This window comes from Mustela lutreola, chromosome 10 (assembly GCF_030435805.1).
Source record: "Mustela lutreola isolate mMusLut2 chromosome 10, mMusLut2.pri, whole genome shotgun sequence".
Classification (NCBI taxonomy): Eukaryota; Metazoa; Chordata; class Mammalia; order Carnivora; family Mustelidae; genus Mustela; species Mustela lutreola.
This window is the reverse complement of record NC_081299.1, coordinates 85592818-85619094: the sequence shown is the minus strand read 5'-3', so window position 1 is coordinate 85619094 and position 26277 is coordinate 85592818. Positions and strand designations below refer to the sequence as shown.

The window sequence follows — 26277 nt, the reverse complement described above, 5'->3', positions numbered from 1 at the left end:
TTAACAGACTGAGCCACCCAGGCGCCTCCAAAATTCCCAATTTCTGTGTTCCAGCCTCCTATTTAACCCTGTCACATGCCTTGCCAGAAGCAGCAAGGGTCATGTTACCCTAAAAACCCATTAAATTTATCACAATCCCTCCGAAAACTACACTAAAAGTACAGTTTTACTCTAACATAGAAAGACACTCCACATCTCCTCATCTGTTATAGAGAAGAGCTCATAAAATTCATCTACTTCATGACAACATAATCAGCAAGTGATACTATCATATCTTCAGAGCAAATTCAACCCAATCATCTGAAGCCGCACAAATCACAGATATCATAATCATGATTATAGACACCTGAGTAATGTTTTTCATTACACTGTTCTCTACAGACTAATTCAGCACTTTCTGAATGTATTATAATACCATCCCCAGGATCCATATCTTGGACTCTGTTTTAATCCTCCCTGGATAAAGTCCAAAACAGAACCAAGTTTAAAAGACTTCCTCACTGTATTACAGGACAGTATAGTTAGCTGATAACACCAAACCGGTTTCATCTAAGTCACAACCTCAACTGCCTGCAGCAACCAGGAAGTAATCTAAATGCGGAAGGCGACTAGGTATAAGATAATAGAGTGTGATGAAAGGCACACTCTGTTCTAAAGGTGCTCTATTATTTTTTAATTAGATTTTGAGTCTGTTGAATGTTTTGAAAGCCTAACAAAAACATAACAAGGCTGAAAATTTGGACAGATTTACTAGGGTTCAAATTTTGCAATCCTCATTGTTAGATTTTAAAACATTCCACAGATTCAAAATTCCACAGAAGGTACACATAATCTGAATGAGAAAGTGCTTATTAAATGTTATTGTTGACACAGCAAGTACTTGTGCAAAAAGCTGTCTCATCATATTTTACATAAGGTTTTGGTAAAGTGATTACAGACCAAATCTACATCTCTAACTTAATCTATTATATAAGAAGAAAAACACACTTCAGGTGGAATGAATGTTCTATTTCAATACTTTAATACTGAAATCAGCTATCATACACATCCATCAGCTCTTTTATTTCCTTGTCCTTATCTCAGGAGATAGTCAAGGTAAGATTAATTTGATGAAGAATTCTCAGCAAATCTACAACACTCTGTACTTCATCTCCATGCTTATGTCAGATTCTTTAATAAGTTACTTCTTATTCATTGTTTTCTAGTATTTATGGATTAATGCAATACATCACTGAGGTATTATTTAAAAGGCAAATACCCTATAGATACGGATTTGTCATTCCAATTCCTTGGCATTCAATAATATAAGTGTCTTTAGATGCATCTTCTTCATCTTCTGATTTCTTCACAGAGAATTTAGCCTGAAACCAGAGAAATGTTTCGTATATAAGTAATAAGAGGAGGGATGAAAGGAGAGCCCACAAATCCTACTTAAAAAGTCAGGTAATTAATATCTAACTCATTTTATTGAAGCAGCTAGAGGCACAAAGATCAAATGACTCATGAGAAATTCAGTAGTCTGGATATAAAATGTTTTGCTCCAGAACAATGACTCTTGTTCAGAAATAATGCTTGTGCAGTTCTGTCAGAATGTATAGTCTGCCAGAATGTATAGCCACTCCGTAACCACTGAATCAAAATCCCAGGATGTCTGTAGGCTAGGCAATCATCATTTTAAAAATCTCAACTGTTAACTGTAACATACCTTCACTGCCTACTTCCTAAATTTTTTCTAAAACGGGGCACTGAAGCATTTATACTTCTCTTATTTTGTCAAGTATCAAGTTTTCAATTTCCCTCAAATTTTTCTTGCCAATTTTATTCCCTAAATATGCTATTCAAAAAAAATTTAGTTCAGAGAAGGAAGGTGGGGGGAGGTTCTTCATCTTTACTGGCTTAGCAGTGTTATTTTTGACTTGCTAACGGATTCAAGTTTGGCTTTGAAATATACAATCTCCATCACTGTATTCTGGAAACTTTTTTTTTTTTTTTTAAAGCTACTGTGTTCATTCTAACAAAACAATTAAAATCAAAACAACTGAGTGGGTTTAATTTGTAGCAAAGGGATTTCAAGGGTGCCTAAAACCTTAGGTTTCTATAAAACACCATTTGAAAACCATCACTCTGGGGCCCTGTTAAATAATAATATTCACAAATTATTCCAGTTTCAGTTTTATGTGGCAGTGTACTGATAAACAGTAATACTGAAAATTATTGCTGAAAGAATATACACTGAATTCTGAGCTATATAGCCAAATTATTTATGTAACTATATATGCATAAATATTTCCTCACACTGTAAGCATTATATAAACATGAAACATAGGAACAGTCAAGGAAACCATTTCTAACCTATATACAAACATATTGAAAACTACAAAAATTTAGAGCTGAAAGGAGTCTTAAGAGATTATGCACCAGTCTCTGATTTTACAGATCAATTATCTGCACAGAGGAACAGAAAGACAAAGCAGCTCACCCAACGTCCCTCAGTTAAAAGACAACAAAGCTAAAAAGAAACCAGAGCTATAAATGCCAGGTCACAGTACTTTTCACTGGGTACTCACTTCAAATAACATGTCAGCGTCTATTGCATGCAAAGTATTATAAAACAGAAGATCAAATGAATACAACTTGGTCCCTACTCTCAAGGAGATCATAGTTCACAAAGAAAGACAGCATTAATGGAAATACAGCATTAATAAAAAAATAAAAAATACAGCTAACGATCTCTCGATATCAAATATAATTTGCTTTTAATTCCTATTAGCCTTTTCCTACAACTGAACCAAATTTTATCCAAGCTTTTTTCTTTTTTTTTAAGACTTATTTATTTTATTTTATTTTTAATTTTCAATTTTTTTTTTACAAAAGAACAAATCTACACCTTTACTTACTTCTCATTAAATTTAAATCCTTGAGGTGTACAGCATCACACGGATTCTGTGGCCAATGGCTTTAGCAAGAAGGTTGCTTTATAATTTGGCACGAACCATGCTGCTGTTTCCATGAGCACAAGTTACTTTTCCCCAGATTACTCTGGTTTTGTTTGGTTTGCCACCAGGAGTCACTGCATTGTTCTTTGCTTTATACACGTAAGCACATCTCTTGCCTAGATAGAATTCCATTTCATCTTAAGCATATACACCTTCGATTTTAAGAAGAGCTGTGTGCTCCCTCTGGTTGCGGAGACCCGCTTATAGCCAGCAAAAATGGCCTTGGACCACAGACTTCCAGACATTATTTGGCGTTTTAGAGGAGTCCTGTTCCCAGCAGGCCTCCACAGGCCCCAAGATGCCAGAAAAAGCTTATTTATTTATTTTAGAAATAGAGAGAGAGAAAGAGCACAAGCAGGAGGGGCAGAGGGAGAGGGAAAGAGAATCTCAAGCAGACTCTGTACTGAGTGCAGAGTTTGATGTGGGGCTCGATCTCACAACTGTGAGATCAAAACCTGAGCGAAAACCAAGCATCGGACACTTAACAGACTGTGCCACCCAGGTGCCCCTTATCTATGCCCCCATGTTATTAAAAATCGTGCAAATAAACTGGAGAGAGTAGGGTAACAGTGACTTTGTGCTTAGTCCACGTTTATAGTGGCTTTTTTTTAAAACAGTGTGACTTACAATTTTTAAAACTACTTAAGGTCAGCACCTTCATAAAATTCTGACTTATAAATTTTATATCACTTTATGAAATTACAAAGACTATAGCAAAATGGAACTACGCAAAGTTACTGGAAAAGGCAAGAAATGAAGCTGTGTGCATTAAGTGTAAAAAAAAAGTACAAAGAGAAAACACTTTTCAGGGGAAAATACCTAAAAGTCAACAGTGGTTTTACTAGCAAAAGGGAATTATGGCACTTTTTTCCCCTTATTTTCCAAATTTTCTATAAAGAAATTATATTAATTCCGGATGAGATAAACATGTCACTTTTTTTTAAAAAAGGTACAATAAAAGTCACTTTTTAAAAAAAGGTACAATACTAAATCTTATTTCACTAAAAACTGTAAATCTAGTCTTACAAAAGTTAAGAGGACTGGTATGAAAATTTCAGCAAATATTCCATTCTACCACAGAATCACAAGAAAATGAAACATATAAATTATTATATAAATATTTAAGTTTATGGCCAATTATAAATCCCCTATGATTTGATTTCATAGTTCTCACCAAAACATCTTTACTCTGTAAGGCAGTACCACCTGTGGGCTCTGATTTATGCTTTCCTGGGTTTACTCAAAGTACAGTTCTGCCACTAAGAAACTATAGTCTTGAGCAATTAATTGAATCCCTCTACCTTACTTTACTCACATGGAAAATGGGAATAATAATAAAGAGCCATCTAAAATGGTTATGCAGGGTGCCTGGATGGCTCAGTGGGTTAAAATGGTTATGCAGAAGTGCACCTGGATGGCTCATGAGCAGCTGATTCTTGATTTTGGCTCAGGTTGTGATCATGGGATCCGGGGATTGAGCCCCATGTCGGGCTCCACACTTGGCAGGGAGACTGCTTGAGATTCTCCTTCTCCCTCTGTCCCTCCTCCTAGCTCTTGTGCTCTTTCTAATAAGTAAATGAATCCTTACAAATAAGTAAATATGGGGCGCCTGGGTGGCTTAGTCAGTTAAGCCTCTGCCTTCAGCTCAGGTCATGATCTCAGGGTCCTGGGATCCAGCCCCGCATTGGGCTCTCTGCTCAGTGGGGAGCCTGCTTCTTCCTCTCCCTCTGCCCTTCGCCCTGCCTGTGCTCCCTCGTTCTCTCTTTCCCTCTCAAATTAAGAAATAAAATCTTAAAATAAATAATAAAGTGCTTATGCAGAATAAGATGATGCAAGTACATTGCTGAGTTAGCTCAATGTCTACCACACAGGAAGTACTAGGTGAGTGACAGCAATTATGATTATCATTAAATTTTCTGTCTATTACAACCTGACTCAAAACTGGCTACAATAAAAATCAATTACTCTCACTAATGGAATACTCACCTTTGCTAGTTGTTCAGCAAAATGTATAGCCGTTTGTGTATGGAGTGTAACTGGTCCTGTTTTTATTCTGGAAACTCCACAGGCTAATGCCATGAAAATGATCAGCTATTAAAAAAAGAACAAAGAAGAAAAATTTTGCATGTTTACTAGTATTTGGAGTTAAAATTCTACTCCTTACCACATGAAAATACTATTAGAAATCAAAAGAGCTAAAAGAATTTCTACTTCTTTCTATTATTCTGAAGATGATAAAAAACCTGTGTCACCTGCAGTCTGTGATATCGTACAGAAATGCTTAGCAGCAGTTGTTAACATAGGTTTTCTAAAATTACTGTTTAAGAATAAAATATAGCGTTAAAAGCTAATAATCTATTTAATCAGACCAACTGTCTCTACAAGCTGGAATATGACAAACTTCTTCCACTCTCTAAAATTACATTTTAACAGGTAAATAAATATACTAATACAGAATTACTGGGAGTACAGAGTACACCAGGGTAAGAAAAGACTGGAAACAAGGGAAATTGTCTTAAGAAACTAGTTAAAGCAGTGGGTGGGGGGTGGCACCCAGCTGGCTCAGTCAGAGGAACATTCAACTCTTGATCTTGGGGTTGTGAGTTCAATCCCCACGCTGAGTGTAGATTACTTAAAAATAAAATCTTTAAAAAAGAAAGAAAGAAAGAAAGAAAAAACTGGTTAAGAAATCCTGAAGAGTATATTTTTAAATACAGATTGCTAATTTGAGATTAAGGAGAAAAAAGTGTGGTAGAAAAAAAGAAAATATATCAAGACAGTGGACCATAAAAAGATCTTACTTGGAAACATTCACCAGTATCTCTCCATGTAAGTAGATATGTTAAGTTTCAGAGGTCTATGACACATCCAAGTGTAAATACTGACAGGAGCAAGGGATATGAATTTGGAATTAAGGAGAAAAGCCTGAGCCAGTGATATAAATTTGGGAATTGTTTGTATACAGATGGTACGTAAGCTGTGACACGGGACAAAATAACTGAGGAAGTGAATACAGATACAAAAAAGATGCATGAGCCTGAGCCTAGGGATTCTCCAAAATTTAGAAGTTGAGAAGATGAATACAATAGTAATAACAAACTAGCAAAAGACTAGAACACACAGCCAGGGAGAAAAAAAAGATAATAATGTTTCAGGGAGCAACTGAGCCTGGGTGGCTCAGTTGGTTCAGATCTGATTTTGGCTCAGATCATCTCAGGGTTGTGAGATCTAGCCCTGTGTCAGGCTCTGTCCTGGGCGTGGGCCTGCTTAAGATTCTTTCCCTCTCCCTCTGCACCCACCACTGACTCTAAATAATTTAAAAATTAAAAAAAGAAAGCAAGTGAGGAAAATATTTCAAGAAGGATAGAGTGATCCGTTGGGCCAAATGCTGTAGCCAGGTCAAGCTGAAAACTGTAATTTGAGGTATGTAATTGCAGAATATTTAAAAACTGGAACTAAGACATGCCAATTAGTCTTCAAAAGTCAATGATTAAAATTTATATTCAGACCTAATCTCAGCTGGTCCACCTGAGACCCCCTGAAATTCAACCCTAGTTCCCCACATGGTCCCACTTCCGCTCCAACAAGATGAAAGAAACTATCATGAGCCAGGAGAAATTCCCCAAACTGCAAGCACAAGTGTGCATTGGTGGGAAAGGAACTGCTCACCGAAAGAAGAGGGTGGTTCATAAAACTGCTACAGCAGATGATAAAAAACTTCAGTTCTCCTTAAAGAAGTCAGGGGTAAATAATTTCTCTAGTATTGAAATGAATATGTTCACAAACCAAGGAACAGTGATGCACTTTAACAACCCCAAAGTTCAGGCATTGCTGGCAGCAAACACTTTACCACCATTACAGGCCATGCTGAGACAAAGCAGCTGACAGAAATTACCCAGTATCTTAATTCAACTTGGTACAGACAGGCTGACTAGTTTAAGAAGACTGGCTGAAGCTCTGCCCAAACAATCTGTGGATGGAAAAGCACCACCTGCTACCGGAGAGGAGGAGGATGATGATGAAGCTCGGGATCTACAAGGTTTCTCTCCAGCGGGCATGCTTACCTGGTCCTGCAGATACTCATCCACAGCGCCCCCGTGTCTGAGATTTGCTAAGAGCATTTCAGCAGCTTCAATTCCAACCTTGTCTGCATTTACACCTAGGACAGACACGACAGGAAAAAACTAAATTATGAAGAGGCAAAAAGTTGAATTAATATATCCCAGTTAGCACTGGTATAACATTTTTTTAGGCCTCTGCATTCACCCAATGCAATTTTTAGGATAAGACCTTTAAAATACTTAAGTCTTCTGGGAGCTTAGCACAGGCAAATCATTTGTATCTTTAAATGAACCTAGTGGAGGAAAAACCAGGCTGCTTTGGCCCTGTTTTAAAAGTACTAATTATGAGGGACGACTGGGTGGCTCAGTTGGTTAAGTGTCTGACTCTTGGTTTTAGCTAAGGTCATGATCTCGGGGTCACATGGGGCTCTGCACTCAACATGGAATCTGCTGGAGATTGTCTCTCTTTCTCCTCTGCCCCTCTTGTTTGTACACTCTCAAAATAAATAAATCTTTAAAAATTTTTTAAAAATAAAAGTACTAATTAGGAAACCAATTTATAACCAAGTTGTGATCCCATAATGCTATGCTTCAACTTCAAAATTTAAAATTTGCAGTTTATATGTATTATAATTCATCTGCAGGCAATTCTATTAGAATTAAAGGATTTTTTAAAAGTCAGAATTAATTTTCATCTAAGGAAGAACAGATAAAAATTCTCATATCAAAAAAAATTCTCATATTAAATACTGTAAAATTTTATTCCTTTAAGACTTAAACAGGCATTATCTTATTTTGAAAATAAGACAAAATATTTATCACCATCCCCTACTCCCTGCTTCTCCACATGCCCCAAATCTTTATACAATGCTGAATACAAAATAAGGCTGTCAAAAGTAGTAGAATATCAAATGATTTTTTTTTAAGATTTGTATATTTATTTGAGAGAAATAGAGAACAAGCAGGGAGAGGTGCAGAGGGAGAGAGGGAGAGAATCCTCAAGCAGATTCCCTGATAGGCGCAGAGCCCGACCCAGAACTGGATTCTAGGACCCTGAGATCATGACCCAAGCTGAAATCAAGAGTCAGCTGCTTAACTGACTGAGCCACCCAGGTGCCCCTCAAATGTTCTTTTAAAGTATTTACTTTAAACCAGAAGAAGCCCCTGGCTATAAATAAAAATGTCTTTTAAGGCATGAGAATGTGGTTAGTTTTTATTTCTATTTTATATTTGGAAATTCATTTGATTACATATATATTTCAGTAAGATTTCCCAGAAAAGTGGAATATTCACAATTTTAACTGTTTTTCCTTACAATGGTTACTATAATATAATAAATATCTTCACAATATCCATCAGTCAAGTACATAACTGAATGAAGTGACTTGGAACATGTGGTATGAATCTCAACTACTCAGCCTCTTCTCTTTCCTCTTCCAAGTGGAGATGGAAATGGAGATGATAAAAGCTGCAAAGTTGTTACAGGTATTAGAGGTAATATTTATAAAGCTGTATATTACCATGACTGGTTCATAATAAACTATTAATAATAAGTTAATACTGAGTACCTAATATGTGTGTCCTACCACTAAGTAATAGTAACTGGTTCCTTTGGTAAGGCAACTTAAGAAAATACTCATATATTAGAGAATCAGAGGATAAGCAGGTACTAAGCTGTAAGGTATAAACTATATCCCCAATGAAAGTTCAGAAAAGGAAAAGATTATAGGTTCTAGAACAATTAGAGAATGTTTCATGGAGCATAAAGGACTCACATGAGTTCTTGAAGAATGGCTAAAGCGTGCACAGAGGATGAGGGAGAAGGAAAGAATTTCTGGCTTGGCAGTATTAGTGAGCAGCAGATGGGCTAATAAGATTTCTCTGCCAAGCGGTGAAGTACTTCCCAGAGCCATTCACACTCCCTCTCACCCAGCCACCTTGATAGTGAATAACGGTACAAATGGATCTACATCATTACCAGCTATTACTAGAGGTCTGTGGCAACTCAACAAAATGAAGTATATATAAGAAATCTGCTTATTAGTACTATTCTACACAAAAGAGCAAAACTCTAATTTCCTCTAAAATGTTAATGCTTTTCTATGGACAAATAATCATCTGGTATTTTGGGTATTTCTTAAAAAGGTCTCAATTTTGATGGTTTGTAACAGCTAATTAAAATTCACATTCAATGATTTGGGTGTTTTCTAGCTTATAAAAAGGACAATATTACAAAATGGTTATAGATTAAAAAGAGAAGGTCAAAGGATTGATTTTAGGACATTAGAGGGATACCACGAATTACCACATATACTGAAGGAGGGAAGGAAAGTGCTTACTCTAACCTGGGCAATTTCCACACGCAGGAAACAGGGACTGATTAACCAGAGGCACAAGTCATCTTAGCTGACCATTGTGCCACCACAGCAAAGAACATAACTAACTGAGCAGCACCTGGGCAGCTCAGGCGGCTAAGCGTCCGACTCTTGATTTCAGCACAAGTCATGATCTCAGGGTTGTGAGATGGAGCATATAGCTTAAGATTCTCTCTCTCCCGGGCGCCTGGGTGGCTCAGTGGGTTAAGCCGCTGCCTTCGACTCAGGTCATGATCTCAGGGTCCTGGGATCGAGTTCCACATCAGGCTCTTTGCTCAGCAGGGGGCCTGCTTCCCTTCCTCTCTATCTGCCTGCCTCTGTCTACTTGTGTTCTCTGTCTGTCAAATAAATAAATAAAATCTTTAAAAAAAAAAAAAAAAACAAAAGATTCTCTCTCTCCCTTTCCCTCTGCCCCTCTCCCCCACTCACTCTCTCTCCCTCTAAAAAAAATTTAAAATTAAAATTTAAAAAAATGTTTAAAGAACATAACTAACTGAAAGACAAGAGCAAGCAAAGAATACACAACAATGTAAAGACAAAATATATCCTGTCCATACTGCCATCAAATAAAGTTGGAAGAGGTCCTGACATACAGCTAGTGGTCCAATCTCATTTTTCAGAAAAGGAGAGCCCAGAGTTGCCATGCAGAATCATGGCGGGACTGAATATTCCGTCCTCTCATTCTCAGTCTGGTGCTCTGTTAAAACACACTGCCTCCATCCAAAGCCCCAGGATTCTCACACAAAACCAAACCTCACTTTTGTTACAACATCAAAGAATGTTACAGCTGGAAGGACTTGAGAGATTCTCCAGGCTAAGTCTCTCACTCAATATATAAGGAAATAAAGATCAAATTAGTTTTAGTAACTGAGACAGTGAAAAATGACTAGTTCACAGGTTACTGTTTCTACCACAACCAATAGCATGGACAAGCAGCTAATGTTGCTTCAGGTAATAACTCTTAGACATTAGCATTCAGGGTCTGGTAATGTTCTGGTTAATTTCAGTCAGAAATGAAAGGGGACATTTTCTCCATCAGAAATGAAGGGGAACGATGCAAGCTACGACATTCTCTCTGATATCCTTAAATATATATGCAAACTAAGCTGAGCGGTAAGACCCCAAGCTGCCTTGGCATTAACTAATGACATCTCATTTGACATCTATGCCTACTTGGAAACAAGGGAGAGCACCAGCAGGAGTCAGTCACTCTGAGCAAGTATGTTGCCCTATCATCTATTCCCTCCTTCTGTTATAATTCTAGAAATAAGTACTGTGCACTCTGAAACTGTATTGTCCAAAGACAACGTCAAAGTAAAAGTGGTCTCATATGACGAGGTAAGAAAAAGTGTTGATGGAATAGTAGACATTTTTCAGAGCTGACCAGCAAAGTTCATTCTAGGTGTTGCTGATAACAGAGTACTGGTCGCTTTACAATCTCAATGCAACATATCTAAAACTATCATCTATGCTGGCAAACTAACTCCACCTCCTATATCACAATTTGTAAGTGTTTCCAACTAGCCAAGCTAGCCTTCCTCACTTCCCATATGCAACTGGTCACCAAATATCTACTCCCCGTCCTGATACTCTTGTTATCGGAATTCCCCTCTCTAGTCCCAGTCACCGCTTTCCTTCGTATAGGCCCTCACCATTTCTGACCTGAACAGCTACAACAGTCTTGTTCTCCCGCCTCCAAAATGGTTTTCTTCTTATTCTCCAAATATCTATCAGAATTATCTTTCTAAAGATCTGATATTACATTCCTCTGTAAAATCTTTATGTTTTCATGATGAAACTCAAAGTCCTTTCCACGGCCTATGAAGTGCTTCAACATCTGGCCACTGTTAACCTCTCTAACCTCATCTCCACTCCCCCACTCCAGATCCTGTACCTGTCATACTTGGTTGTAATGCCCAAATAGAGAATACAACTCTTTTATGTTAGCACTGTCCCATGTCCTTCCTCCTTAGCTCACTTTGTCATCTGGCTAATTTCTACTTATCTACAGAACCCTTTGGAGGCTCGCTGAATGGCAGAAGCCAGATTTGGAGTCAATCATCCCCCAAAGGAGAATTAGCTGTTCTTCCCCTGTGTTCCTATGGTACCCTGGGAATAGCAAAATTGTACCTGTCTTATCTTCTCTGCCAGACTAAGCCAAGAAGCAGGACAGTGGCTCTTCCACTATGACCATAGACTACACTACCTGGCACATCTTGGTACCCAATGAAGTCATATTCTACTCAATGCCTGTCCAGCACTTATCACGTATTACATGGGCTTCTAGTCCCTGCTTTATATTTTCCATTATCTTTGCTTTCTCAAGACTGTTAGGTACAGGGAAGAATCAATGTGGTTCACTATCCATGTTGATTCCTCCCCATATCTAACAAGAAATTAGCATACTCTAAATGTATTTTTGATCACTACTTCTCAAACTTCATTATACATCAGAAGTATCCAGTGAGCTTGGTTTTTTTTCCCCAAATTTATTTACTTACTTATTTTTTACTGTGTTATGTTAGTCACCATACAACACATCATTGGTTTTTGATGTAGTGTTCCATGATTCATTGTTTGCACATAACACCAAGTGCTCCATGCAACACGTGCCCTCCTTAATATCCACTGCCAGGCTCACCCATCCCTCCACCCTCCCCTTTAAAACCCTGTTTGTTTCTCAGAGTCCACCGTCTTTCATGGTTTGTCTCCCCCTCCGATTTCCCCCAACACCCTTCTCCTCTCCATCTCCCAATGTCTTCCGTGTTATTCCTTGTGCTCCACAAGTAAGTGAAACCATATGATAATTGACTCTCACTGCTTGACTTATTTTACTCAGCATAATCTCCTCCAATCCTATCCATGTTGATGCAAAAGTTGGGTATTCCTCTTTTCTGATGGCTCCAGTGAGCTTGTTAAAACAGATTCTTGGGCCCAACTTCCAGAGATTTTAATTTGATAGATATGAAATAAACCCCCAAACTCGTATTTCAAACAAATTCCAAGATAATGCTGATATGCTGCTGGTCCACCAATCACACTTTATATAGCACAGTTTTAAATAGAATTCAGTTATGTCATATTCATTATGTCATTATGATTTTACTTATTGCATTATGTTGATAAGATCTGATACCCAACTGGTATCTACATCTACCAAGTGAGTAGACTATGATTTACCTGAAATTTTTTTATTTTTGGCAGTAATAAATGTGTTTAAACAGAACTGCAAGGGTAAGTACCTTTTATTTATTTATTTTTAAAGATTTTATTTATTTATTGACAGAGAGAGATCACAGAGGCAGGCAGAGAGAGGGGGGGAAGCAGGCTCCCTGCTGAGCAGAGAGCCCCATGTGGGGCTCAATCCCAGCACCCTGAGATCGTGACCTGAGCCAAAGGCAGAGGCTCAACTCACTGAGCCACCCAGGTACCCTGGGGAAGTACCTTTTAAAGATCTACAAAGTAGCAATAAAGTAAGCAGCTACCACACAAGTAAGAAGGAGTCCAGTGAGAAGTGACCTCAGTGGCAAAAGTAACTTCAAATATTACAATCCAATGTATACACGTATCTCCTCTCCCAAATATACTAAATCTTAACTACACTTCCCTTTCACAAAAGTATTCAGTTTTTTGAAATCACCAACGTAATAACTAATGCAGGGAAGATTCACCAATAGACACTAAAACCACTGCATGAAAGCTGTAGAGGAATAAGATAATCAAATGGTCTCAAAGTATTATCCCAGATGACTTTATTACTTTTAAAAAGGGAAAGGATTTATAGCCAACAGACCTGGAAGACATTGCTTTAACCAAGTGATTACAGCCAGCTTTATCAATAAAAGACAAACTGACATTATCACCTACCCTGCTTTGATACAATGGAATGCACCTATTCCTACTAAAAATGTTTCACCTGAATATATCTAATCATGAGACAATCAGACAAATCCAAATTGTGGGAAATTCTATGAGAAAATGGCCTGGACTTTTCAAACTGTCAGTATCATGAAAGAAAAAGCAAGGTGAAACTATTTTGTAGTAGGAAAGAAACTAAGTATAGAAATTCACAGACCTGTACCCCTGGGGCTAATAATACATTATATGCTAATAAAAGATTAAAAAATTAAAAAAAAAAAAAGAAAAGAAATTAAGTAGACATGACCAACTAGCTGAGTGGTCAAAAAAAAAAAAAACAAAAACACTGCTGTAAAAAATATTCTCGAAACAACTGGTTACATCTGAATATAACAGACAAATTCTCTGGGTGTAAAATGCTATTGTGATTACTTAGGTATTACTCTCTGGACATCCTTACTACAGTATTCAAGGGTACGACAGTATCTGCAACTTACATTGAAATAGTTCAGAAATTCACAAACTTGTAGCTAAAAGTTCACTACTGTGAGAACAGCGGATGGATGTTCATTAGCTGTTCAACTTTTCTATAACTGAAATTTTTCTAAGTATAAAGTCAGGAGAAAGACTGAAAATCTAACTGACTCTAAAACATAATCTATTAACCATATCCTTTTACACTTAACCATCAATCATGCTATAACATTCAAATCCTAACAGATAATTAAAAAATTTTACACTAGCACTGGAAATTGTGGACCCCCATTCATTTATCTGTACCTCGTTTACCAAGTGATGATCCAGCAAACAAACAGCCAGTGGATGTCTCAGCAATAATGCTATATAGGAAAAAAGAAAAGTATTACTATCTATGATATGTTCTAAAATTATATGCAAATATAATACAGTGGAATAGTGATTATTTATAAGTATGTAGAATTAGATCTATCTAGTAAATTGCAAAAGTGAAATTCTCTATATAGGGAGCGGCACAACTAGCATAGTCCAACTTCATCAGAGCATCAGTATCCTTCAGCACTTCTGACAAGAAGTCACACTAGATTCTAATCGATTTACATACAAGGAATGACTCTCCTTGAAGTTCTGCCATCCACAATAAAAGATACCATTTCTACTATACTATATTTTATGAGGGGCCCCTGGGTGGCTCAGTGCATTGAGCATCTGACTCTTGATTTCAGTCACCAACTCAGGGTTATGAGATCAAGCCCTATATGGGGCTCTAAGCTCAGGGCAGAGTATGCTTGGGATCTGTCTCTCTCCCTTCCTCTGCCTCTCTCCCCACTCAGGCTCTCCCACTACCTTAAAATAGACTGCTATATACTTAGGATGTTTTATATGAACCTCATGGAAACCACAAAACTAAAATGTTGGTACACAGAAAATAAAGAAAACACCAAGAGAAAGAACACTACCAAAAGTCATCGATCACAAAGGGAGCAAGAGAAGAACACAAGAGAAACAGAGGACTACAAAAACAACCAGAAAACAATTAACAAAAGGGCAATAAGTATATATCTATCAATAATTAATTACAAAGCTAGTAGCAACTCAAGTGTCCATTAATAGAGGAATAGCTAAAGAAGATGTGGTACGTATATACACAGTAGAGTATTAACTCAGCCATAAAAAATGAGATCTTGCCATTTGTGTGCTAAGTGAAATAAGTCAGACAAAGAGAGACAAATAGCACACAATTTCACTTATATGTGGAATCTTAAAAACAAAAGCGCAAACAGATCCATAAATACAGGATAAACTGAGGGTTGTCAAAGTGGAAGGGATGGGGGATGGGCAAAATGGGAGAAGGGGAGTGGGAGATACAGGGTTTCCAGTTATGGAATGAGTAAGCCACAGGGATGAAAGGCACAGCATAGGGAATACAGTCCATCGTATTGCAATGGCATCATAAGGTGACAGATGGAATCTGCATTCATGGTGAGCAAAACATATTGTCAAATCACTATATTATATATACACTTCAAGGCCAACTACAATTAAAAAAAGGAAAGATCTTTCTACAGAAATGTTTGGTTTTGCTTTAGTTTTTACTTTTATTATTATTTTTTTAAGATTTTATTTATTTGAGAGAGAGAGAGAGCATAAACAGGAGCAGCAGCAGAGAGACAGGGAGAAGCAGGCATTCCACCGAGCAGGGAGCATGATGCAGGGCTCCATCCCAGGACCCTGCAATCATGACCTCAGTTGAAGGCAGATGCTTAACCCACTGAGCCACCCAAGTACCCTGTTTTATAGTTTTTAGATAGAACTATCAAATGTAGGACATGCATTTAAATCCTTTAATAGAAACTCTGAAAGATACTTTTCATCCACAAGAGACACTCTTACTTCAAAAGATTAAAGCATTTTTATATTTAAATCAATAACAACTAATTAAATTAATATAATTATTTTCTAAATAGATCTTTGCCAGATCTAACATTTACATGTCAATGGACTTCACATTTGAGGTACAGAAAAACAACTGGAAATGTCTCTCTTAGGATCAGCTTCAAAGACTAACTTCTGATTAGTTTAAGAGCTATCTTAAGAGTGAAAGAACTCTTACAACGTAATGAAAAGCAAACCATACCCAGAGAAAAATTCTGAATAAAATAATGGTCTTAATTCATAATACTGCTGTTTTAGGTAGGAATGTCCTTAAAAATATGTATTTTTAAAACTGTACTATTTCAACAGAAAAACTACAGATCTTTCACTTAAACAGGATAATTATTTCAGAGCTCTCAATCAATACCCAGGAAAAAGTGTATTGTCTCACATTATTCCATTTCCATTGCCAAAGGCTTGTTCTTTAGGTTCCTGAACGGGCTGGATGTTAACATAAAGATCCCTAATCTCCTTTCTGATGCATCTTACAGCAGCCGCTGCCATATCTTTTGCTACCTATTGTGGCAAGACAGAAAAATAGAATAAAAGAAATTAATGATTATTTTGACAATTATTTTCAAGCCTTCAAAGGAACATACAATAATTAATAACTTTTATGTGCATTTTATAAAAACTAGACTTTCAAGAGTAAAAAGCATAGATATTTAGGAAAATTTTTTAATGAAAAAAATCTATTAAAAAATTATGTGCATTAGGAAGAACTGGCTGGCTCAGTCAGTAGAGAATGCAACTCTCTTTTTTTTTTTTTTAAGATTTTATTTATTTACTGGAGAGAGAATGAGAAACAGAGCATAGAGGGAGAAGGAGAAGCAGATTCCCCACTGAGCAGGGAGCCCAATGAGGGACTCAATCCCAAGACCCTGCGATCATGACCTGAGCCAAGGGCAGACACTTAACCAACTAAGCCATCCAGGCACCCCATGGACTGGAGCATGCAACTCTCAATCTCAAGTGTTTAAGTTCTAGCTCATGTTCAGCATACAGAGTATTTAAAAATAAAATCTCAAAAAAAAAAAAAAGAGTGCTTTCAAGAATTTCAAAATTTATTATGACATAATACCAAGACCCACATACACTTCCAGACAACTTACTTTAAATGGCAAAACACCAGCAACAAAAGCTCTTCCATATATCTTAGTCACAGAGCCACGGTCAGTTAAATTTATTGGATTCAACTGTTTAACTGGTGACATTCGGACAATCACTTCACCACCCCCTTTTGGGTAGTAGCCCCTACAGAAAGTATAACAAACACTCACATAAACTGCTTGTACAACAAAAATAAAGCTAAACGTTTACAATAAAATAACATGTGAATGATCTCCAAACATATAGTTCATGTTTGAAATTTCCAAGTAATGTTTTGAGTCTGTGCTGTCCAATATGGTAGCCACAGACTGCATGTGACCATTTAAATTTAAATGTCATTTAAAATTCAGCTCCCAAGTCACACCGGCCACATTTTAAGTGCTCAACAGTCGTATGCAGCTAGTGACTACTATACTGGGCAGATAGGGAACATTTCCCTCAACGCAGAAAGTTCTTTTTGACTGTGCTGTTTTAGAATATAAGCACCTTGACAGAAGCACCTTGTCCGTTTTGTTCCTGCTATATTCCAGCGCCCTAAAATAACATCTAGCAAGGAGGAGGTCCTCAGTAATATATGATGAATACTGAAGTAGCTAAACACTAACAAAACTGTAACTCAAATACTGAGTGTCACTTTATTCTATAGAGGACGCTGGCAACATAAAGAAGAGAGTAACAGCGCTCCTATACACAAGGAGCTCCCCATCTGATAAATACATGGCCACAAAGACAACCTACTAGACCACATCAGGCTGTAAGAAGACCACAAGAGAGGTGCAAATATGAATTCCAACAGAGACACACCCATGGACAATTCACACAAGAAATTACAGGTTACACTATGAAAAAATATAGGATTTCTAGTTTTTAAGAGAGCAGGAGAGGAAAAACATGAACAAAGAAATGAAAGCCCAAAGGCAGAGTAGGTTTAAAAAGCAAGTAAACGTGTGTTAGAATACATGGGGGGTGGGGGTGCAGGGAATGAAGCTAGAAAGGTAAACTGGAACAATGGACCAAGACTGTAGCACACTTAAATGCCTCATAAAGAAATCAGGCTTTGTTTTTATGTGGCAGAAGGGAAGCCTTGTAGAGAAATAATCTGAAAAATCAATGTGTTTCTTTGGAAAATAACTGATCTGCATTGTGGAGGAGAGTCCCTTTTATGAACCTGCCATGCTTAATCCACTTTCTGCACACAGAAAGTACTCAGTCTGTGTTGAGCATAGGTAACACCAGACGTGAAGATCCCTCAGTGTAGCGATTCCCTTGAAAATATTTCTTCCTAGAAACAAGCAAACACCATATGTGGCTGCTTTCAAGGCCCCATGCCCCCCTGCTGCTTTCTGTTTTTAAGCCCAGGAAGCACAATTATTTCCTACAAACTCTATTTCCTAATTACTACAAGAAGTAGTGGGTTCCAGAATAATTCTCTAATGTCTCGTTTTCCCACAATTTTAAGTATAAATAGTGGGTCGAAGGGCTATTAAATAAGTAACTTACCTCATTTTAATATCACAATTAAATTTGAAACCAAATTTTTCCACAATTGGCTTGAAAACCTGAAAAATCGGTTTATTGTTACTTAAACCACAAATATTCACTGATTCAACATGCATATTTATTAAACAAAAGTGCTCTGCACTGAGCTGGTAAAAAGGCACTATGGATAAATATTGATACAAAAATACGTAGGAGAATTCTATTTTTCAAATAAAATAACTGATATATAAACCAAAATTAAAAGTTTAACATTTAATTGGTCACTATGAACATTGTTCTAAGATACAACACAAAATCTAAACATAATCCGTTACCCTCTCCCACAAAAGAACTAGACACCATGAAAAAATGAACAGGTATGCACACAAACCACTCAGGATATATTAAATAGAGGACAGAGATTCAGAAGAATACATGAGAGATCATCTCAGTTCATCAACAACAAAGGCCCTTACCATAGCTGTGTAATCAATCTGTGGTGCCATTTCAGCATTCGTTCCACCTTTTAAACGAAGCTCTGATGGAGAAGCAGCAAAGAGAACACAGGGCATTGAGACCTGCATCAAGAGGCATACACTCCTAAGAAGGCAAAACAGGGTTAGCCACATTTTCTTTCTAAAGTCTCAAGAACATGGTGTTACTACACATCAAAATGAGCCGAGCACAGACAACTGGGAAGGCAGGTATGTAACCTCAAGTCTAAAGTTTAAAAACAACCCATTGAAAAAGAGGGGGCACACTTGGCTGGCTCAGAGAGTAAAGCATACAACTTTTTTTTTCTTTCTTTTCAGTATAACAGAATTCATTGTTTATGCACCACACCCAGTGTCCCATGCAATACGTGCCCTCTATAATACCCACCACCTGGCTCCCCCGACCTCCCACCCCCCTGCCCCCTCAAAACTCTCAGATTGTTTTTCAGAGTCCATGGTCTCTCATGGTTCATCTCCCCTTCCAATTTCCCTCAACTCCCTTCTCCTCTCCATCTCCCCATGTCCTCCATGTTATTTGTTATGCTCCACAAATAAGTGAAACCATATGATAATTGACTCTCTCTGCTTGACTTATTTCACTCAGCAAAATCTCTTCCAGTCCCATCCATGTTGATACAAAAGTTGGGTATTCATCCTTTCTGATGGAGGCATAATACTCCATAGTGTATATGGACCACATCTTCCTTATCCATTCATCCGTTGAAGGCATCTTGGTTCTTTCCACAGTTTGGCAACCGTGGCCATTGCTGCTATAAACATTGGGAAACAGATGGCCCTTCTTTTCACTACATCTGTCTCTTTGGGGTAAATACCCAGTAGTGCAATTGCAGGGTCATAGGAAAACTCTATTTTTAATTTCTTGAGGAATCTCTACACTGTTCTCCAAAGTGGCTGCATCAACTTGCATTCCCATCAACAGTGTAAGAGAGTTCCCCTTTCTCCACATCCTCACCAACACACGTAGTTTCCTGTCTTGCTAATTTTGGCCATTCTAACTGATATAAGGTGGTATCTCAGTGTGGTTTTAATTTGAATTTCCCTGATGGCTAGTGATGATGAACATTTTTTCATGTGTCTGATAGCCATTTCTATGTCTTCACTGGAGAAGTGTCTGTTCATGTCTTCTGCCCATTTCTTGACATGATTATCTGTTTTGTGTGTGTTGAGTTTAAGTTCTTTGAAGATCCTGGATATCAACCTTTTGTCTGTACTGTCATTTGTGAATATCTTCTCCCATTCTTTGTTTTGATGACTGTTTCCTTTGCTGTGCAGAAGCTTTTGATCTTGATGAAGTCCCAAAAATTCATTTTCACTTTTGTTTCCTTTGCTTTTGGAGACATATCTTGAAAGAAGTTGCTGTGGTTGATACTGAAAAGATTACTACCTATGTTCTTTTCTAGGATTCTGATGGGTTCCTGTCTCATGTTGAGGTCTTTTATCCATTTCGAGTTTATCTTTGTGTACAGTGTAAGAGAATGGTCAAGTTTCATTCTTCTACATTCTACACATAGCTGTCCAATTTTCCCAGCACCATTTATTGAAGACACTGTATTTTTTCCCACTGGGTATTTTTTCCTGCTTTGTCGAAGATTACTTGACCATAGAGTGGAGGGTCCATATCTGGGCTCTCTACTCTGTTCCACTGGTCTATGTGTCTGTTTTTATGCCAGTACCATGCTGTCTTGGCAATCACAGCTTTGTAGTAAAAGCCTGTAGAAATCAGGCTTTACTGGGGTAACGTTATGCCCCCAGTTTTGTTTTTCTTTTTCAACATTTCCTCAGCAAATTGGGGTCTGATTCCATACAAATTTTAGGATTATTTGCTCCAGCTCTTTGAAAAATACCGGTGGAATTTTGATCGGAATGGCATTAAAATTATAGATTGCTCTAGGCAGTATAGACATTTTAACAATGTTTATTCTTCCGATCCAAGAGCATGGAATGGTCTTCCATCTTTTTGTGTCTTCTTCAATTTCTTTCATGAGTGTTCTGTAGTTCCACGAGTACAGATCCTTTACCTCTTTGGTTAGGTTTATTCCCAGGTATCTTATGGTTCTTGGAAACATGCAACTCTTGATCTCAGGGTCATGAGTTCAACCCCCACTCTAGGCGTAGATCTTGCTTTAGTTTTTTTTTAAAGACTTATTTGTCAGAGAGAGAGAGAGAGAGAGCGCACAAGCAGGGGGAGCGGCAGGCAGAGGGAGAAGCAGACTCCCTGTTGAGCAAGGAGCCCGATGTGGGGCTCGATCCCAGGACCCCAGGATTATGACCTGAGCCGAAGGCAGATGCTTAACTGACTAAGCCACCCAGGTGTCTCTAGAGCTTACTTAAAAAACAAAAACAAAAACAAAACACCTCAGTAACTAAGGAAATCCTGAATCTTAAAGACAGCATTTCTGGGGCACCTGGATGGCTCAGTTGGTTGAGCAACTGTCTTCGGCTCAGGTCATGATACTGGAGTACCAGGATCAAGTACCACATCGGGCTCCCTGCTTAGTGGGGAAGCTCTGACCTTCCCCCTCTTGTGCTTGCTCTCTCTCATTCTCTCTCAAATAAATAAATAAACAGAAAGACAGTATTTCATAGAAGAAACGGGCCTTAAATGATCAGCAAATCAAGGTTTGAATCTACCTCATTAGCCATGTGATCTTTAAGTTGCATAGAAGTAAAAGAATTTTTTTAAATAAAACTGTTCTTATAGTTTTTATAAAAGGATTCTTGAAAGTGTGATCTATAAAAATCCATTTAATATAGCTAAAGCCTAAAAACACAGCGAAGAAAATAGAGTCAATTAAGTTGTAATAACTTTTCTACAATGACAGATAGTTAAACATACAAGTCAAGCCGAGGTCGAGAAATACTTAAATAATTACATCTGAATCTCTACCATGCACAAGGCATTGTTCCAGATGTCAAGATACAGTACTTACCATCATGGAGTTTGATATGATGGAATAATCTTTTACAAAGACTGACAGCTGAATAATTTACACTGAAGTAAGTTTAAAGAAAATAATCTTTGCTGTAACTCACCTCTGGTCATTATAGTAAAATAATGTGAGAAATAACACGAATTAATTTAGAATATGCAGTATTTTATAAAATGAAACCCTTCGTCAGATTATCTACATGAGCTGTCACATTCATACAGACTGTGGTACAGATTAGACATAGCCTCTAATACCAAAAGACAGACCTTTACTTAACCTTCTCATGTTAACAACGCACCATGTACTGAAATAAACAGTCTCTGTCACTGACAATGCATTTCATTTACTGACTGCATAACATATTAGGTATTATAAGAGAAAACATATACAACATAATCCCTGTTCTTAAGGAGTTAAGTGAGGAGCAAGTGAAAAAACCTGGAAATGTTTCGTTTACAGAAAACCATAAAGTTAATACTACTTAATTTCTCAGTGTTTATTCCCTCTGAGGACACCGAAATTTAAAGTGTTTTCCCCTCTCCACAGATAAAATCAGATTCTAAGAATAGTAAAGAAAACCTCAGGGACACCTTGGTGGCTCAGTTGGTTAAGTGTCTGCCTTAGGCTCAGGTCATGATCCTGCGGTCCTGGGATCGAGCCCTGTATTGGGCTCCATGCTCAGCAGAGAGTCTGCCTCTTCCTCTCCCTCTCCCTCTGCCCCTCCCCACCATGCGATCTTGCTCTCTCCATCTCTTTCTCAAATAAATAAATAAATAAATCTTTAAAAAAAGAAAACCTTAACTTTAGGAGAGTAAGAAATTGCAAAAACAAGGGTAGACACCTGAGAAAACACATGGTACTACAATCACAGTGTAAGATAAAAATGTTAGAATGTGAGTAAGTAAGATATGTTTTCTTGCTAGGAAAAAGCTTAGTTTAAGTTCCATCAATGGAGCTGGATTTGCAACTTTAAACTCATTTCCCATATAGTATAGTGGATTAGAAGCCAGAAGGCCTACATTCTAATCTAGTTCTGTCCCTGACTCCATGACATTGGGTAAATCACTCAACCCCAAAGGCTCTTTATTCTCTCATTCACAAAGTGGAGGAAGAACTGGAAATACATGGTTTCTACTTTCCCTCTTGCAGCTTCAAAATTCTGTAATTCTGTTTTAATCTTTAGACAGTTTGTTAACTATCGAACTTTCCCCCTTCCTATACAGGAGAATATCCAAAATAACATGCTGGCTATAAATAAAGATACCTCAAAATTCCTTAATCCCCTTAGAAAGTTCTCTGTCGGAAAACCTCACCTTAGGCCTGGCAGCAGGTCCCTTTTCACAGAGGTCTATTCACACCATACCCAAGTTTCACTTATCACTAAATATTTTTTTTCTTTTTTAAGATTTTATTTATTTGAGAAAGCGAGAAAGAGAGCACAGGGTGGGGGTGGAGGGTGAAGGTGGGGGCAGAAGGCAAGGGAGAAGCAGGCTCCCCACTGAGAAGGAAGCCTGATTCAGGACGTCTTCCCAGGACTCTGAGATCATGACCTGAGCCAAAGTCAGACGCTTAACCACTTAACCAACTAAGCCGCCTAGGTGCCCACTAAACACTTTCATAAACTAAAATAATCAAAATCTATTAAAACAGTTTCTGATACAAAGTAGCATCAGGTTTACATTACTAGTTCTTATTTTATCAAATTTCCCAGTAAAAATAGGATTTTGGTAAAACGATATGGTTTACAATAGCAATCAGCCAAATAACTCAGAAAACAAAAAATGTGCCCTCTGTGTGTTATCAATAAAAGGAGGAATTCTTGGAAAAGGATAAAGGCTCCATTTAATTGTTAAATATCCATTTTCCAAAGGGGGAGGAACCCCAAGATCAGATCTAAACATTTCTAAACAGGGTAGCACAAGCATCTATTAAAAGACAACAAAAATACCTAGACTAATAGCAGAATATGGTCCATAATTAACAGCAAGCCAAGAACTAGATAGGCTACATACAATGCAAAAACTACTCTTACTACAGAGCATAAAAACTTGGTCACTTTCCAACAGTCCGTTTCTAAATAATAAAAAGAAACAAACAGGCTATACCATGCACAAAGGAATATTTAAATTTAATAGCTACAATTAATAAGCAATTACCCAAAACTACATCATCTCTATCCCTAAAAGGTTAGTGTTTTATCTCCATTTTAAAAGTGAAGAAGATAAAGCCCAAAGAAGTTAAGCAATTGTCTAGTAATGGTAGGTGGTACCTGCACCTGAATCCAGGTCTCACTCTAAAACCTGTACTTCAGTGGAAGATAAGTGATACATACCCTGCTGTCTTGGTATCTGCTGTGTGGATTCCACCTTTAATCTTCTCTGGTGTAAACATTATTTCTGTGGAGCCGATTTCTGCCCCCTCCAATTGCCCATCACACAAATCTCGAATCATTTCCAGTCCAGATAAATGTTGAGGCCTTCAGGTCATAATACTGCATCAAAACGTGTGCATTCAGACTGCCCATAGCCCCACATTTTATGACCCATTTATAAAACTGCAATGGCAAGAAAAGAGCAAGGTCTAACCACAACAAGTGCCATATCTTCAGTGTCAGAGCTTCTTTTGAGTTTTTAGGAACCTAGACTACCTGTTTGAAGGCATCGTTTGGTTCCTTCCAAACCACTTACTTTAGCTAAAAGCACATACATAGATGCACTATTGCAAATAAGAAGTATACAGAGAGGAAAGCTGAAAACCTATCCAGGGCCACCCATCTCACTTGCATGTCATTGAATAATCTATGGAACCTGTTATGGGCTGAATGGTGTTCCTCCAAAACTCTTATGTTGAAGCCCTGACTCCTAATACCTCAGATTCTGACTCTATTTGGCGTTAGGGCCTTTAAGGAGGTGATTAAGTTAAAAAGAGACAAGGGACAGCTGGTTGGCTAGCTGGCTGGCTGACTGAGTCAGTAGAGCATGGGACTCTTGATGTTGGGGTTGTAAATTCAAGACCCACATTGGGTGTAGAGATTACTTAAACATAAAATCTAGGAAAGAATCTTCCCATATGGCCCTCAGAGGAAACCAGCCCTGCCAGCACCTTGATCTTGGACCTGCAGGCTTCAGAACAGTGAGAAAAATAAATTTCTGTTGTTTAGGCTACCCAATCTGGTATTATGGCAGCTCTAGCAAACTAATGAAGTACCTAACACATTCTTAATAAATTGGATTTTCCTTCTGGTGAAACTGATTGCTGCAAACAACTGGTGTGACTAAGGTAATTAATGTTTGCACACATTAATAACTGCCTTTTAATAATTTCAGAAGGAAATGTGGTTAAAATAAAAGACCAAGAGATTGCTCATCTCTTACAATGTCCAAAGGAATCAGTCTGGCTTCAACCTGGGTCCCCTTCTAATAGGTGCCTATACCTGAAACTTAACTAGTGACCCGCTTGGTTTCGCAGACAGAACGAAACAAGTTCAAGGGTCAACGTGTTTCCTTGTCCACAACTGGTAATTCTGATTGTACTCGTAACTTCTTAGAGGTCTGAATGTAAGCTAGGATAATATGTTAGGGTCCTTGCCTGAACTAGGATTCTAAAATGTGCAGCAGCAGAGAATACACTGGTTAAAAAGTGGGTTTCCTCCCGCCCTCCCGGCCGTGCTGTCCTGAACCCTCTTGCCCTTTGCCGCAACCTCTCCAGGTACTTAATAAGCCCAATGACGGGAGAAAACATTTAAAAGACAACTCATCAGAAGACTAGAGAACTTTAGCTATATAGAATGAACGCGGGCCTATTTTTTCAACTTGCCCCTTCAGGCTGTCAAGACCGCACAGCCCCTACTACCGCTAACCTCCCCAGCTGGAGCGTGGTGCCCCGGGGCATTGATGTTGGCTTCAAATTCCTCAACCTTGGGGCCGGTTCTAACAAGCATCACACCCGGGCTGCCAATTCCCCAGCCACCCAGGGCGACCCAAACCCCAGGCCCCGAAACAGCAGCCCGCCCCCCCCTCCCGCACCCGGCGCTCGCTCACCTGCATCCCCCAGTCCCGCGGCCCCGCCCCCCAGCGCCCCGATTCACCTCAGGCCAGGCGTGCTGCGGCCGGCTCGGATCTTCTGTACCCGCAAAGGGAGGCCCAGGAGACAGCTCAGGGCTGTAGACACCCTCAGGATCTGGCCGCCCTGCCAAGGGTGTGGGTGGGCGAGGAGAGAAAGAACATCAGACGGGGAAGCTCACTTCCCTCCGCCACCGGCCCTGCCCCGCACTCACCCCTTCCATGATCCCGCCGTCCACCTCCACCCGCTGAGCCGCCATCGGGGGCGCCCTGCGGTCCGGCCCGTAGCGACCAGGCCTCTGCCGGAATGCGAGGAAGAAAAGATGCTCGCCCCGGCCCCGCAGCTCCGAAACTTCCGTCCCCGCTTGGGGCCGCGGGGGCTTGCGGAAGCACGAAAGCGGCGCCGGCTCCCGGGAAACCGGAAGCAGCTGAAACAAACCCCGACACTCCGCGCGCGGGGACCCGGGATCTCCCGGCCCA

The 26277-nt window shown here is 38.7% G+C and overlaps 1 protein-coding gene and 1 pseudogene across 4 annotated transcripts; both read right to left on the bottom strand.

Moving 5' to 3' along the window:
* Positions 1-998: 998 nt before the first annotated feature.
* RTCA (RNA 3'-terminal phosphate cyclase) lies at positions 999-26277 on the bottom strand. 4 transcript variants are annotated; one of them, XM_059136462.1, is made up of 11 exons: positions 26013-26275; positions 25824-25924; positions 24069-24212; positions 18768-18891; positions 18313-18371; positions 16815-16956; positions 16094-16218; positions 14071-14129; positions 7061-7155; positions 4983-5087; positions 999-1361 (listed from the first exon to the last, which is right to left on the bottom strand). In XM_059136462.1, exons 1-11 carry the CDS (start codon positions 26055-26057, stop codon positions 1260-1262), a joined length of 1101 nt encoding a protein of 366 aa, XP_058992445.1. In that variant the 5' UTR covers positions 26058-26275; the 3' UTR covers positions 999-1259. The 4 variants fall into 4 exon arrangements, with proteins under 4 accessions (XP_058992445.1, XP_058992446.1, XP_058992447.1 ...); XM_059136463.1 differs by lacking the exon at positions 24069-24212 and having other exon boundaries at positions 26013-26277; XM_059136464.1 differs by lacking the exon at positions 26013-26275 and having other exon boundaries at positions 24069-24290.
* LOC131809413 (large ribosomal subunit protein eL33-like) lies at positions 2691-4974 on the bottom strand (annotated as a pseudogene).